This window comes from Pleurodeles waltl, chromosome 2_2 (genome assembly GCF_031143425.1).
Source record: "Pleurodeles waltl isolate 20211129_DDA chromosome 2_2, aPleWal1.hap1.20221129, whole genome shotgun sequence".
Taxonomy (NCBI): Eukaryota; Metazoa; Chordata; class Amphibia; order Caudata; family Salamandridae; genus Pleurodeles; species Pleurodeles waltl.
In genome coordinates, this window is record NC_090439.1 from 176,127,680 (window position 1) to 176,142,190 (window position 14,511).

Below are 14,511 nucleotides of genomic sequence, written 5' to 3' on the forward strand. Positions count from 1 at the left end.
CTGGAACAGGCAATCTGATCAGGGGATTAATGGCCAAGCGCACTAGCTCGAGATACCAGGCACTTCTTGTCCAGGCCGGAGTTACAAGGATTACGTGGACCCAGTTGTTCTTGATCTTCTTGAGGACTCGGGGCAGATGTGGTATGGGCGGAAAGGGGTACAAGAGGCCAGAGCTCCACTGGCGACGAAAAGCATGGCAGAGCGAGTGTTGGCTTGGAAACTCTAATGTGCAAAACTGCTTACATTGCATGTTCTCTGCAGAGGCAAACAGATCTAACCAAGGTTCTCCACATTGCTGAAAGAGACTGTGCATCACCTCTGGATGGAGACACCATTCCTGATCGATCAGGCATTGTCGGCTGAGTTCTTCTGCACTGGCGTTCAGAGAGCTTGCCAGGTGCTGAACCACCAGGGAAATGCCCTGATGTTGTAGCCATGTACAAACGTGCAAAGCCTCCTGACAAAGAGTCCACAACACCACCCTGCCCTGCTTGTTGCAGTACCACACGGTGGTGGTGTTGTCCATGAACACCTACACTACATATCCTTTGAAAGAAGGAAGGTATGCTTTAAATGCAGGTCTGATCACCCTGAGCACCAAAAGACTGACGTGGAGTCCAGACTCCGCAGCAAAGCAGACGCCTCTGATCTCCAACCCTCCCATGTGGTTCCCCCAACCCAGCAGTGAAGCATCTGTCACTATATTCAGATCTGGTTGGGGAAGAGAGAGGGATCTGCCTCTGACACCAATCTGGATTGGACAGCCACCACTGCAAATCTTGCACTTTGGACTATTTGCAAAACCCACCTGGCTGACGTTATGGACTGCCATCGGGGCAGGTGATTGAGAATCCTGCCTCCCACTGGTCCCTGGTGAGGAAGCGTCAAACTAGGAAAGTTTGGCGGCCGCTGCAGGTGGCGATGGGGGTGGACTGGCTAGACCAGTGGCTCCCATAACCAGAATGATGTTGGATCTCACGTCCAAAGCCACGCAGAGATTGGGCAGCATGCACGGCACGGTGGCTGGAGGGAAAACATGTTTGGGTGCCCCTTCCGTTGCCACAAAAGGGACAAAAAGCAGACTGGGGGACGACAGTGGCAGCAGTCAGGCCCAAGGACGTGGTCGCAGCCAGGACTCTTTAAAGCGTCAGAGCCGGTCAGACGTGTGGCCAAGATGGCGGCGTGAGTGGACGTGTTCGTCCGAGCTCCGCCGCCTGTGACAGGTGCCACGGAGCGGAGAGCACCCAGAGAAGGCCGGGGAAGCCCGCAGCGGGTAGAGACGAGGACAAGGAGCTGCGCGGCCTAGGTCCACGCTTGCGGCCGCCGTGTGTGGCACGCAGAAGATTGAGCTGCGTGGTTGCCCCGGACCTGGCGCTCGCCTGGCCGCGGGAGACATAGCGGCAAGAGCCCAGTAAGTGGACGGCGGGGCCGTGGCAAGGTGAGGGCTGTACCGGTGCGGAGAGGAGCGCCGACGGCCCCAGAAGGCGGATCCGCCCACAGAGCTTGGCTCCCCCTCCCTGGAGGTAGTGGTGGAGGAGCAGGGGTGCAGCTGGTCGCCCCGTCTTTGAGGCGAGACGGCACACAGTGCTAGGCTGCTGACCGGCAGTGTGGTCGGCCTGCAGTGGCCCCGCCTGGCGGCGCAATAAGCAACAAGGAGACGAGAGGCCAGAGGGAGTGCGAAAGGCAAGCAGCAGTTGGCGAAACACGAGGCCTGGAGTGATCCGGTCTCCACAGGAGTCTGTGAAGAGGCCCTGGCCGGGAGATAGAACGAGCACAACAGCAAACAGGAGTGATGGCCGCTTCCAAGTCCAAGCGGGAGCGGTCAGTAAGAGAAATGCTGACTGGAGCACGACCGGTGCCGGGTGGTGCTGCTGAGGAGCCACCGGCGGCGAAGTCCCCTGAGACGTGTTGGGAGATGGAGGTGGACGAGGGGTCCCCGGTCACGAATGGTTTCCTTACCTCGTTGTTCGACTCGCTCCGGAGTGATATACAGGAACTCCGAAGGGACATATCTCAGGAGGTGAGAGAGCTGCGAGGGGAGGTTACGTCTCTGGGTGAGCGAGTGGCACTGATGGAAGATTGCGAGATCTCCCACGGCGAGGAAGTGGCGGGCCTGCAACAGGAGGTCGTACACCTGCGGGAGCAGCAGGACCTCCTACAGATAGCGGTGGAGGACTTGGAGAATCGCTCAAGGAGGCATAATATCCGAATCAGAGGGGTGCCGGTTGGGGCGGAGAAGGAGGACATTGGAGACTTTGTGGTGGAACTGTTTCGCTCATTACTTGGCCTGGAGGAGACCCGGGAGATTACGTTAGACAGAGTTCACCGAGTAAGCCGCGCTGGTGGAGCCGGGGACCGGCCACCAGATATTTTAGCCTTCATAGTTATGGGCTTAAAGAAAGCATTTTGCAGCGGGCTCACAATCTTCCGCAGGTCCATTTCAGAGGGCATGCGCTCCAACTATTTCAGGACCTCTCGGCCCGGACCTTGCAGCAGCGGCGAGAATTCAAGCCCATTACAGAGCATTTGCGAGCGCATGATGTGACTTACTCGTGGGGTCACCCATTCCGCCTTGTCTTCTGCTGGGAGGATCAGCTCCGACAGGTGAGGACCGTATCGGAGGCCAATCGATTTTTGCGCTTGGAGGGTGATAGCCAGGACCCAGGTGCTCACGGGGGCTTGACTGACTGTGATCGCCCGCGCTGGCGACAGAAGGAGAGAAGACAGAAGCAGCAGCACCCTACGGCTTTGGAGCAAATGTCGGAATGGGAGTCAGTATTGAGCAGTGTGGCCGTTGGGACTAATGCTTGAGGGAGCGGTGGCTGAGGAGAGCTGATCTGCTGTGGGTCGCATCGCTTTAGGCCTTTGCGGCCGTTCAAGAGGGGTCCAGGTGGCGGGGTCGTTGGACTTGGCCTGACGACCTTGAGAGGTTCTACAGCCCTGTTGAGACTTCACCTCAGCGGAGATGTATGTGTGAGGACTTTGTTGTTGTGAGCACCTGTTGTGCGTACTGGTTGTATGTTGCTGTGCTTCTCTGCGATATTGGTTATTGGATGGAGTAGCGGTATGGCCATGTTATCCGGAGTGGCTGATGGTCTGTCCTAGGTTGTGGTTCCCCCGCGGGGCCCCTCCCTTCCTGACTGCTTTTCTCCTTTTGATGCATGACTATTAAATGTATAAGCTTGAATGTTCGTGGGCTCAACAGTCCGACTAAGAGGTTGGCGATCTTATTGGCCCTCGAGAAGTCTGGGAGCCATATCTGTTTACTACAGGAGACACACTTAGTGCAGAAGGACACATACCGCATGCGCTCCAAGTGGTTCCCTAGGCAATTCTGGTCTTCAGCCTCCACGAAACACGCTGGGGTCGCGATATTGCTTTCGAGGTCCTTTCCCGGGGAAGTAGTGGCAAAAATACATGAGGTGCAGCGAAAGTTTCTGGCCATCCGAATGAGGGTGGGGGCCTTTTCCTTTACTATTGCTTCTCTATATGCTCCTAATACTCAGCAAGAAACCTTTCTGAGGCAGGCTGTTTCCCCGATGCTGCACTCACCGGGTGGTGCCATTTTGGTGGGAGGCGATTTTAACTTGGTGATGGATAATGATCTAGATCGCTCTGGTCACCGCTATGGGCAGGCGGGGGCGTTGACGGTGGCAGGTCACCAGTGGCTGGCTGAGTGCAGTCTGGAGGACGTGTAGAGGAGGGCACACCCTATGCTTAGGGATTATTCCTTTTACTCCGCTGCAACCAAGACGTATGCACGGCTTGAACTTTTTCTGGCATCGCAGGAGCTCCTCTACCGAGTTAGGGAGACCACGATTGAGCCTCGGGCCCTGACTGATCACGCTCCTATCACTGCAGAGGTTACTTTGGATCTGAGACAGGTGGGTGCCTCTGGCTGGCACTTCAGGGACTCATTGCTTCAGACTGGGGCAACGGTGAAGTCAATCCGATGTGCAATCACGGATTACCTTAGTTTTAATGACGACGCGAACACCTGCATGGGGACTTTGTGGGAGGCCTTGAAGGCGGTGGTGAGAGGGGAGGTGAGGTCACTGTCCACTAGTGATAATAAAGCACGGAGGGTGATCAGGGAGGAGCTGTAACAGAGAGTGGCGGTTTTGGAGCGCTCACATAAATCTACGGGTGCACCCAGAATCTGGCGGGAGTTGGAGAAGGTGAGGCAACAGCTGAAATGGCTAGATTGGGATAGGGTGGAATACGCGATCGCGCGTCTTAAGCACAAGTATTACATCGGGAGCAACAGATGCGGGAAGCTTCTGGCACACCGCTTACAGGCGAAGCACGCAGATTCAACAATAAAGTTGGTTCGTTCCCCTTCAGGGGCGGAAGCGCGAACAAGTGATCAAATTGCAGAGGCGTTTGCGGAGTTCTATCGAGGGTTGTATGCGGTGGACGCACGGAGTAATGTGAGAGGTGAGAGGGAGGCATCTTCTCTGGACCAACCTATAAGGGCGGAAGAGGTTATATCAGCAATCTCACGCCTGCAAGTGGGGAAGTCCCCTGGCCCAGATAGCTTTATGGCACTTTTCTATAAGACCTTTTGTGTGGAACTTGTGCCCCTTTTGGTTCGGCTCTTCAATTCCTTCGGAACGTCGGAAGCGCAAACGACCAGTATGCTGGATGCCACTATTGCAGTTATACATAAGCCGGGGAAGGATCCAGAGGAGTGCGCTTCCGATAGGCCGATCTCGCTCTTGAATATAGATGCCAAACTATTCACAGGAATACTTGCCCATCGCCTGAATTACTATATGCCGGGTCTTATTGATCCGGATCAGGCAGGTTTTATTCCGCACAGACAGTACAACGATAACACAAAGCGGTTGCTTCATTTACTAGACAAAACGGACCGTTCCCGTCGGGAGGCGCCCTTCCTCTCTATCGACGCAGAGAAAGCGTTCGATAGGGTTCATTGGCCATATCTTTTTAAGGTGCTGGAGCGTTTCGGGTTGGGCCCGGGTTTCATGACGTGGATCCGCTGTATCTACCAGTCTCCTAGTGCTGCTGTCCGTATTAATGGTACGCTTTCCTTGCCGTTCCCAATCAGACGAGGGACCCGGCAGGGGTGCCCGCTCTCTCCTCTCTTGTTTGCGCATTACATGGAGCCTTTGGCGCAGCATCTGCGAGACATCCCTCTGATCACTGGCGTGAAATTCGGAGGCGATACTCATCTCATCACCTTGTATGCAGATGACGTGATCCTTACACTGGCAGAACCCGCGACCTCGCTGCCTGGCCTTATGGGGATTCTTGATGAGTTTGGCCGGGTCTCGGGATTCTGGGTGAACATGCAGAAGTCGCAGGTCCTTAGCCGGTTTATCAGCATGGAGCATGAGGAGGATCTGAGGGCCCGGTACCCCTTTACATGGCCGTCCTCGCGGCTTTCCTACTTAGGGATTGACCTGGCACCTTCTGCTGCAAGGGCAGCGAGCTTGAATTACACGAAGCTGGTTTGTGAGGTGCAGCGAGATCTAGAGACCTGGGGGAGGCTCCAGCTGTCCTGGCTGGGTAGAGTGGCGGCGGTGAAGATGACAATCTTGCCGCGTGTACTGTATGTGTTCCAGGCGCTTCCCCTAACTCCTCCGCCCCGGACGGTCGTGAATCTTCAAGCAGCGGTTCGGAGATTTGTCTGAGAGGGTCGACCGGCATGCCTCTTGCAACGGGTTCTGTATCGCCCTAAGGGGGAGGGAGGGTTGACGGTTCCCTGCCTCTTGCGATATTTTCAGGCAACGCAGCTGCGTTTTCTTTTAGAGTGGAGTCGCTCGCTCACTGAGAAACATTGGTGCTTTATGGACCAGGCGGTGGCAGGCTCCCATATATGGAAGGAGACCTGGCTCTGCCGTCGGCACAGGGCGGGAGGACTTTACTCCTCCCCGATCATGGGAACAACGTTACAGGTATGGGATGCGGTGGCCGGACGGTTGGGGCTGACGTCGTTCCTGTCTCCGATGACCCCCATAGGTGCGAATCCGGACTTTGAGCCGGGGTTACATGTGGAAGCGCTGCGACGTTGGCACGAGGCGGGATGTAAAAGGGTGGGGAGCCTTTCTGATGAGCAAAGAGTGATTCCTTTCGACCAGATGAGAGAGAAATACGGCTTGACAGAGGCGGACAGGATGATGTATTATCAGATATGGCACTGGGCCCTGTTGCCGGCTAATAGCATTAATAGATAGGCCGCTAACGCCGTTTGTGAAATGACTCCTGCTGAAGAAGGATGATAAACGAGTAATTTCAGAGCTTTACAGGCTGTCCAAGTCTAAGGAACAGTTGCGATGGGAGAGGGAGCTGGAAAGGGAGCTTTCTGACGAAGAGTGGGATAGTATCTTCTATAGGATACATCATACGGCCTATAATGCGGCAGGCACGGAGACAGCATATAAGGTGGCCTCCTATTGGTACTACACCCCAGCAAGGATACACACATGGGATCTCACTAAGTCTAGCCTCTGTTGGAGAGGGTGTGGGGGCAGGGGTACACTTGTACACTTACGCTGGCATTGCCCCAAGCTTGATAGATATTGGGAGAGCATTATAGATACTACTGATGCAGCGTTTAGTACCAAGATCCCTAGATTCCCATCGTATATCTTACTGGGTCTGCCCAACCCGCTCACCTTTTCTCTGAGATCGTTAAAAGGGCAGCAAATGGCCCTGGCTCTCAACGCGGCGTTGCAGCTGATGTTAGCACTGTGGGGCACGGACAGGATACCGACATACGTGTCATAGCTGCAGAAGTTGTGGTTTATTTTGGCAATGGAGAAGCTCACTCTGGCCTCTCAGCAGCGGGTGGGGGACCTGAGTGACTTATGGAGACCATTCTTGCAGATTTTATCCACAGAGTTCACTGAATTGGCTTGTCCGGCTTATCTGAGAGTGTTGGGGTTGACTTGAGCCTCTGGGAGGATGTCTGCATGAGAGATCTTTGGGAGAACTAGGGCTAAGCGGGGGGGCGGGGCGGGGGAATGGAGAGACTGATGGATGACGGGGCATACCAAGGGAAGAAATGTTGGTGTTATATGTTTTGTTTTACTATGTCTGGAGTTCGCTTACCAGTGCAGCAGTCCTCTGCGAGTGACTCACCTATACTTGGGATTGCAAGGGGGAGGTGAGGGGGAGCCCCCCTCTGATATGAATGCACAGGTGATGATCCCTATGGGCCGCTTAAATGCTTTTGGACTAGAAATGCTGCAGTGTGTTTGTTATATTGCGATGCTCTGTATTTCTATGTTGGTACATTGAAACAATAAACAGATTTGATCCATAAAGCGTGAGAGCCGAGTCTGCCTTGTCTCAGAAGAGATTGGCTTCATCAAAAGGAGTATCCATAAGGGTGGACTGAACATCCCCTGAAAAGCCAGATGTCCTCAACCAGGTGTGGCGCCATTCTTGATGCAATTGATCCGCCCAGTAAGTCAGTCGTATCCAGCCCACATTATATTGTGAACTTCGCTGGATCTCTCCAGTCAGCAACAGCTTGGGAGAGAATGGCCTGGGACTCCTTCAAGACCTGTGCCAGCACCTACGCAACTGCGCCCCAAAAAGTATGGGTGTAAAGGCACAAAAGGCATGCAATGTTCACAGACCGCAATGCCAGGCTGGAGAAAGAAAACATCTTCTTCCCAAGATAACCCAGCCTCTTGGATTCCCTATCTGACCTAAGGAGTAAGGTCCATGTTGAAATTGGAATCTGTGCCGAGCACAATCAGTCAGGCTCTGTGTTGGAGTCGGCAATGGTGATGGGGTCGACGCCACCCAGGGGCGCGGGCGGCGTTCGTAGCGCTGACATCAGAACTGGCGTTAAGGAAGGTCGAGGTGGTACGATCGAACCCTGTTCAGATCTAGAAATGGATCCATGGGTGCCCCTGAACCAAAGCCGCCAACGCAGAACCTGAGGGGACCCCTGCTGATCCTGCAGAGCCCAAGGGCACTCCAGCAGATTCAGGCTGCCCAAATATGAGGTGCATGGCCTCTCAAAAATTTCAGAGTTGGGCAGGGTCACTCTGGCTCCCAGAGACTCAAGAAGGCACAGAGGCATCCCAGACGCAGGTTCTGAGGACAAAGGCCTGGAACAACAAAGCTCCTTTTCCCTCGCAGGCTGACGGAAGGGATGAAGTCGAAGAACGCTTGTTTGTCTTTGACTTCTTTTTGTACATCGACTTACCCGACCGTCCCAAGGTCTTGGAAACCACAACCGTTCTCATGACCTTCCTTTTGACCAAGATTGGGATCGATTTGGAGCAGAGTCCAAGGCCACAATGAGGTTTAGGAACTGCTCCCTCAAAGCTTTTGGATTCGCAACCGGGCACTCGGAGCGCGACTTCGGGTTGTGGTTGCACTCCAGGCACCACAAGTACACAAGTTGCAGATCCATCATGGACATCGCCCGATGACAGGATCCCCAGGATTTGAATCCAGTCTTGCATGACGACATCTCGGCGCACCAGGAGTGTGGGCAGTCAAAAAGTGACAGAGGTAGCTCTTCTTTGGATATGCGCTGGCTGGCCTGGAACGAAAAGAAATAATATCAGCGCATAGGTCACGCAATGTCATACCCAGCGCGCACAACACCGACGACAGACGCAGAGCTGACCGACAGCACCTGACAGCACGAATTGGTACTGTTCAAGAAATTTTTTTGGATCCAGACTGATGCCTGAAGGAAATTATAAGGTATGGAACCTGCAACTATAAGGGCCAGATGTAGCAAACTGTTTGCAACTCGCAAACGGTGATTTTCGCAGTTTGCGACTCGCAAATGCGTGTTTGCTATGCAGAAATGCATTTTGCGAGTCGGAACCGACTCGCAAAATGCATTTCCGAGTCGCAAATAGGAAGTGGTGTTCCCTTCCTATTTGTGAGTCACAGTGGTATGCAATTCCATTTGCGACCGCGCACTCGCAGTTACCATCCACTTGAAGTGGATGGTAACCCACTCGCAAATGGGAAGGGGTCCCCATTGGACCCCTTCCCCTTTGTGACTGGACCCAAAATTATTTTTTCAGAGCAGGCAGTGGTCCAAGGGACCACTACCTGCCCTGAAAAAAATCAGAAACTAAAGGTTTCGTTTTTTTTTTCTAAGTGCAGCTCGTTTTCCTTTAAGGAAAACGGGCTACACTTGGAAAAAAAAACTGCTTTATTTAAAAGCAGTCACGGACATGGAGGTCTGCTGTTCCCAGCAGGCCTCCATCCCCGTGAGTGCCCAGAGTCGCTATGGGGGCGCAAATTGCGACCAACCTCATTAATATTAATGAGGTAGGCCGCAATTTGCGACCCCATAGCGACTCGCAGAAGGTGTCTGAGACACCTTTCTGCATAGCAAATTGCGACTTGCAATTTGCGAGTCACACGGACTCGCAAATTGCAAGTCGCAATTTGCTAGTTTCCTACATCTGGCCCTAAGTGTCTATCGGGTATAAGAAATGTTCTTATCTGCTCGAGGAGCAGTGACAAACGAAGGAAGATGTCAGAGGCCTTTTATTATGTTGGAAGTTAGGTGTTCTAAGTTCTTTAAAGAGGCTACGGTGAATGGTGGCAATAAAGGAGATTGCAATGTTAGCCTCCGGTCTTGACATAACCGGAGGCTAACAGCTTCAAACAGAAGAGTTAACATTCACCAAAATCCATGGCAGCCAGCTGTTCATTAGGGTCTCTGATGCCACTGATGCAGATGCATGGATCAAACACACAAAAGGTGATGTAGGCATGTTTGCCAATAGTATGAACTACTGGCAATTGCTACAGGTACCATTTCAACCTATCATTTTAGCCCAGTGTGTCACTTTACACGAAAGGCCTGACTTACACAAATCAGTACTGATCCTGTCCCAGATGGGAACAGTCCATCCCAAACTGCCAGTCAAGGAACTTTCCAGAAGTGGACACAAGCAACCCCAGACCAGTTTTATCTTTGTTAAATATAATCTGGATTCTGTGGCAAAGCATGAACGGGACCCACATCTGGGCACATCCTTGGTCATTTAGTTAATTACATCAAACACACAAGGGTTGATGGGAGAAATGCTTAAAATAATCTACATCACTGACATACAATCAGGGTAGAATTGGAACCAATCATTCTAAAGCGTGGATGGCATTGTTTCCCCTTCAACTGAATCAATCCAAGACTTGTTATTCCTCATTGTGGGGCAGTAAACTCTCCCTCAAAAGATCTCGTCTATCCTGTTCCCTAAAGTAAAGTCTTCAGCATTCACTTTGGACAAACAATTATTGACAAAATATCCCAAAATGCCTCCAGCCAACTTCACTTTAAAAAAAACTAAAACGTATCAATCCCAAACAAGAATTCATATATGTTGTAAAAAACTATCCCTTTCATACATTGATGAGGTGAATGATGTATTGACATTTAAAAAAAACAAAGACTAATAAACATTCAGTTTCTGAGCATATCACTCTTGTCAGAAATAGATGATCATCACATCCCACCCTCGACTGGATCAATCTCCACTGCCTTCCCTTACAAGATGAGGTCATCTTCAAGATTTTCAGACTAATATAGGAACAACTAACTATGCATGGACCAAACCTCTCATCATTAGGTCAGGCTATCAGTCTCAAGTACTCACTTCCATCATGTTTTGTGCATAACATTTTCCGACAACTGGATTTCATTAAATATTAAGTTTGCCTAGTACAAAGTACACTACACTACAAATGGCAAGGGTATGTCCGCAAGAGGGTGCTACGCTCTCAGTGCATCTGGAACCATACACCAGACTGATGAGGCCCAATCAGGCCGCAACTGGTCTCAGGTTGCTTGTGTTCCAGGAAAGACCCGGCCTGGCAGTTAGGGCTGGGCTGTTCCTATTCAAGAATGTTCAATATTAATATCCATACGGCTGGGTCCAAACTGAGGTGGCATGGTGGGCACAAGACTGATAGGTTAAAATGCAATACAGAATGATTGCTAGTGGTTAGTCTTACTGCAAGTATTCATCACATCACATTTTGTGTCCCTACTATAAACTAAAAGCAAAGGCAAGAAGGAACATTTTAGAACATGCTCTCCTGTTACAACAATGCCTGTCCCCACCATTGCCTCCACAGGCTCTTCTCTTGTATAACATTATTTGCCTGTGCACTGAAACATTATATAGTACTTTAGGTAACGGCATACAAACTATTTCGATCATGAAAGTTAAAACAATGGACAATAAATTGCATCATTCTTTTATTCAAAACAGTAGTACAACTCAAACAATATATGTCCAGGAACACATGTAATTACAAGGAATGTAAGCCAACATAGTTGTCCACATGTTTTAAAAAGGCATGCATGGCTATTATTCCCATGAGGCAAACACACAATCATGAGTCACAGATGAAGCCATCAAACTATCGCCAGTACATCGCTGGAAGGAATTCCATTAAAATTTTAAGAAGTGATAACCATACTTGTTAAATGGTACATTTAACTGAAGGATGATCATTTTAGGTAATTCATTATTTTAATAGTTCAGAAGAAAAGGGAGAGAAAGAGAGGAAAAAAGAGCGAGAGTGTGAGTCAGTGCTAATAAAGGAAAGGAGGCTCCATAATCAAAAGCTTGTTCTTTTAAATGTACACAAACAAAAACAATCTATGAACTCTCCAGCATCATTAGGTAGTGCCATGCGACTTAAGTTGCAACCCTGCATGTAGAAGGTAATGACACCGGCACACGTACATAGGTTGCCAACTTGGCGCATGCTGAAAGCATCAATGACACAACAATATGGCATATGATGTTCTGGGATCTTATCAATCACATCATAAATTCACCTGAGAGGAGGAAGAGTGGTGAGGAATCTGACAGAAGATTATGCATCCACCAGAAATATTGATACTAAATATAGGTAGCTTTTTCTTATAATGGCGATATCTTCCTGCAGATTCTTCATTAGTGAACGAGTCCCAAAGCAATGACATGTGGGAGCTGGGACTAAGTAGATCAAGTTTAGTTCCGCTGAACATATGGTACGGCCCTGACAAAGCATCTGAAACTGTGTGCTAGGGATGTCAGGCAGTAATGGCTAGCAAAGGTATGCAGGAGACACCATGTGGTTGCCCTGCAAAGGCTCCCACCAGGACACCTCTGGTCAGAACTGTGGAAGCACTCATGGCACTAGCGGAACAGGCACAAATTCCCTTGGGATGTCACTCTTGGCCAAAACAGAACTTCATACGGAGGATAACCCAATGTGAAAAGGTTTGTTTGGTCACTACCTTGCCTTCCTTTGCTCCGGGAAATTACACAAAGATATGATCATCAAATCTGTCCTGTTGAGTGCAGTTGAAGTAATAGGATACCTCACATATGGGATTCAGCCTATGCTGCCACTCATCCTCCTTAGTAGTGGAGTGGCTCTTGTGAAACACAGATAGCAGTTTTAGTAGAAAGACTGCAGATTACAAAAAATAAAAGATTATAGGCACAGTTATTTGGACAGAAGATTGAAAACAGGAGCTGAAGTCATTTGTAAGTCAGCAAGAATCAAATTATTGATATTATGCTGCAAATACGCTTCATTAACATTTGATATCCATTATCCCAAACCACTGAAATTATCTTATTCCATAATAAAAGGTGTATTGCTTCTCAAAATTATTTAACCTGTTTAGAGTAACAATCCTAGTGCATAGTATTTTGGTTTGTAAAGACAGATCAATTTGTATGGAAATGTGTGAAAAATCATTTAGCATAAAACTGTATGGATCAAAAGGAAACTGACAAAAACAAAGACATAGCAGTTAGCTCAAGTAGCTGTCAAGTAAATACACTCATGGGCACAGACACATTTTCTTATTTAAAAAGAGATTTCTAAATATGTTTTAGAATCTTCAGAATAACAGCTTACTACCTTCAAGCTTTCATCTAGGTAGTAAACAGTGAGAACACTATAAAAACAAATGTAGTCCATCCCACTGTCCATTTTCAAACAGTACACAAGCACTTTTTTTCACATCAACTGTACATATGATGTGTTCACCGTCAAGAATTTTCAATTTTTATTATACTGCAACAATTATGATGGGGAATATTTTTATCCAACATACCTTATCAAAGTAGTACATATTTGAATCTTCTGTGAGACTCCCTTTTTGAACAGTGTCATAAGTCTCCAAGAACTGTTTATCCACCCCGTCCAGCGGGTGAGACCCCGAGGAAAGATTCCGCACTCCATTTGGAGAATGTGGCAAGGAGTTAGTCTGCGAGAGGGTAAAACATTTCTCTGTAGGGCTGTTTTCAGACCCATGCCTATAAGAAAAGAGCATGAAAAGGCATATAGGATCACTGCTTCTGCACAAAATAAAATGGCTATGAGTCAAATTAAGCATTGATTTTTGAGTATCTAATGAATGACAAATTAGCTAATAAAAACATCAATTTCCTCATCAAAATGGTAATTACCACTAGATCATCTTCCTTTTGTAGCTAGTATCAGAATACCTTTGACGACAAACGAGTTCTGGGAAAGCTGCAAGGCCGAACTCCAAAGTTCGGATTCCTGTTGAGGGCAGGGGGGCACCTGCAGGGGAGAAGCAAGTTCTGGACAGTGTAGCGTCTTCCCTAGAATGGTATCAGACAAATGACTAGGCCACACACAGACCAGTAAGTCACACATCTTTATTCCTCTGCATGTACCTGTGAACTCCAACAATCTAAAGCAAGCATTCATATATTCTATTCTAGTGTTTACGCCACACACACTGATACGACTCCTAGGGGAGCCATATTGGTTCTATCCTAAATCATGCAAGATACTACATCTCCCCTCTGTTAAATGAAAAACTGCAATTTTTTAGAAAATCAGTTGACAGATACAAATACCTAAATATACAGAAACATGTACAACAAGATCTCTTCAATTAACCTTTTTGCTGCTTTTATCTGTTGACCCAATTTGGTTGCTGTAAACTATTAACAGTCATCTTTAATGTTTGAAAGTGCCAAGGATGGTAAGGAATCAGCAACAGTCGTTGGGTTTTCACAATCAAGTCTTTCCTTCACCATCTTGAGTTGAAGACCGATGAAACACAGGCCTGAAGTGAGAACAGTCTCCGGTAAGGGACTTCCAAGGTCGTGGGGCAATCACCAGGTGTCCTTTGGTAGACATTACTTGAAAAGGTTCAGCATCGTAAGGAGCATCAGATTTTCTTTTCCATTGTTGTCGAGCGATCACCAAATATCCTTTTTTGAATGAGCGGTCTTTCACATGTTGCCTCTTGTCTGAATACACTTTCCATGTGGCCACAAAGGAGTGATCTTTTGATGCTTTATGTTCAGTTGCTCTAGGAATTCCTTAAATTATTTGCTGTGGAAGGGTGGACCATCGTTAGACTTCACAATGGTCAGCAAACCCCATGATGCAAATATGCTGTTAAGTTTTTGATTACTCGCTCAGGTGTCATGGATGAGAGCTCTTCAACCAAAGGACAACGTGAATATTAATCTGTTATCACCATTAATTGATGTTGTCAAGTGG

The 14,511-nt window shown here is 48.9% G+C and overlaps 1 protein-coding gene across 5 annotated transcripts in view; it reads right to left on the bottom strand.

Moving 5' to 3' along the window:
* PTPN3 (protein tyrosine phosphatase non-receptor type 3) overlaps positions 1-14,511 on the bottom strand; it is a 1,694,656-nt gene that overhangs the window by 584,157 nt on the left and 1,095,988 nt on the right. For all 5 annotated transcript variants that reach the window (XM_069219598.1, XM_069219596.1, XM_069219595.1 and 2 more), the window contains one exon: positions 13,082-13,283. In XM_069219598.1, coding sequence (XP_069075699.1) covers positions 13,082-13,283 — 202 coding nt within the window. The remainder of the gene's footprint in view (positions 1-13,081; positions 13,284-14,511) is intronic.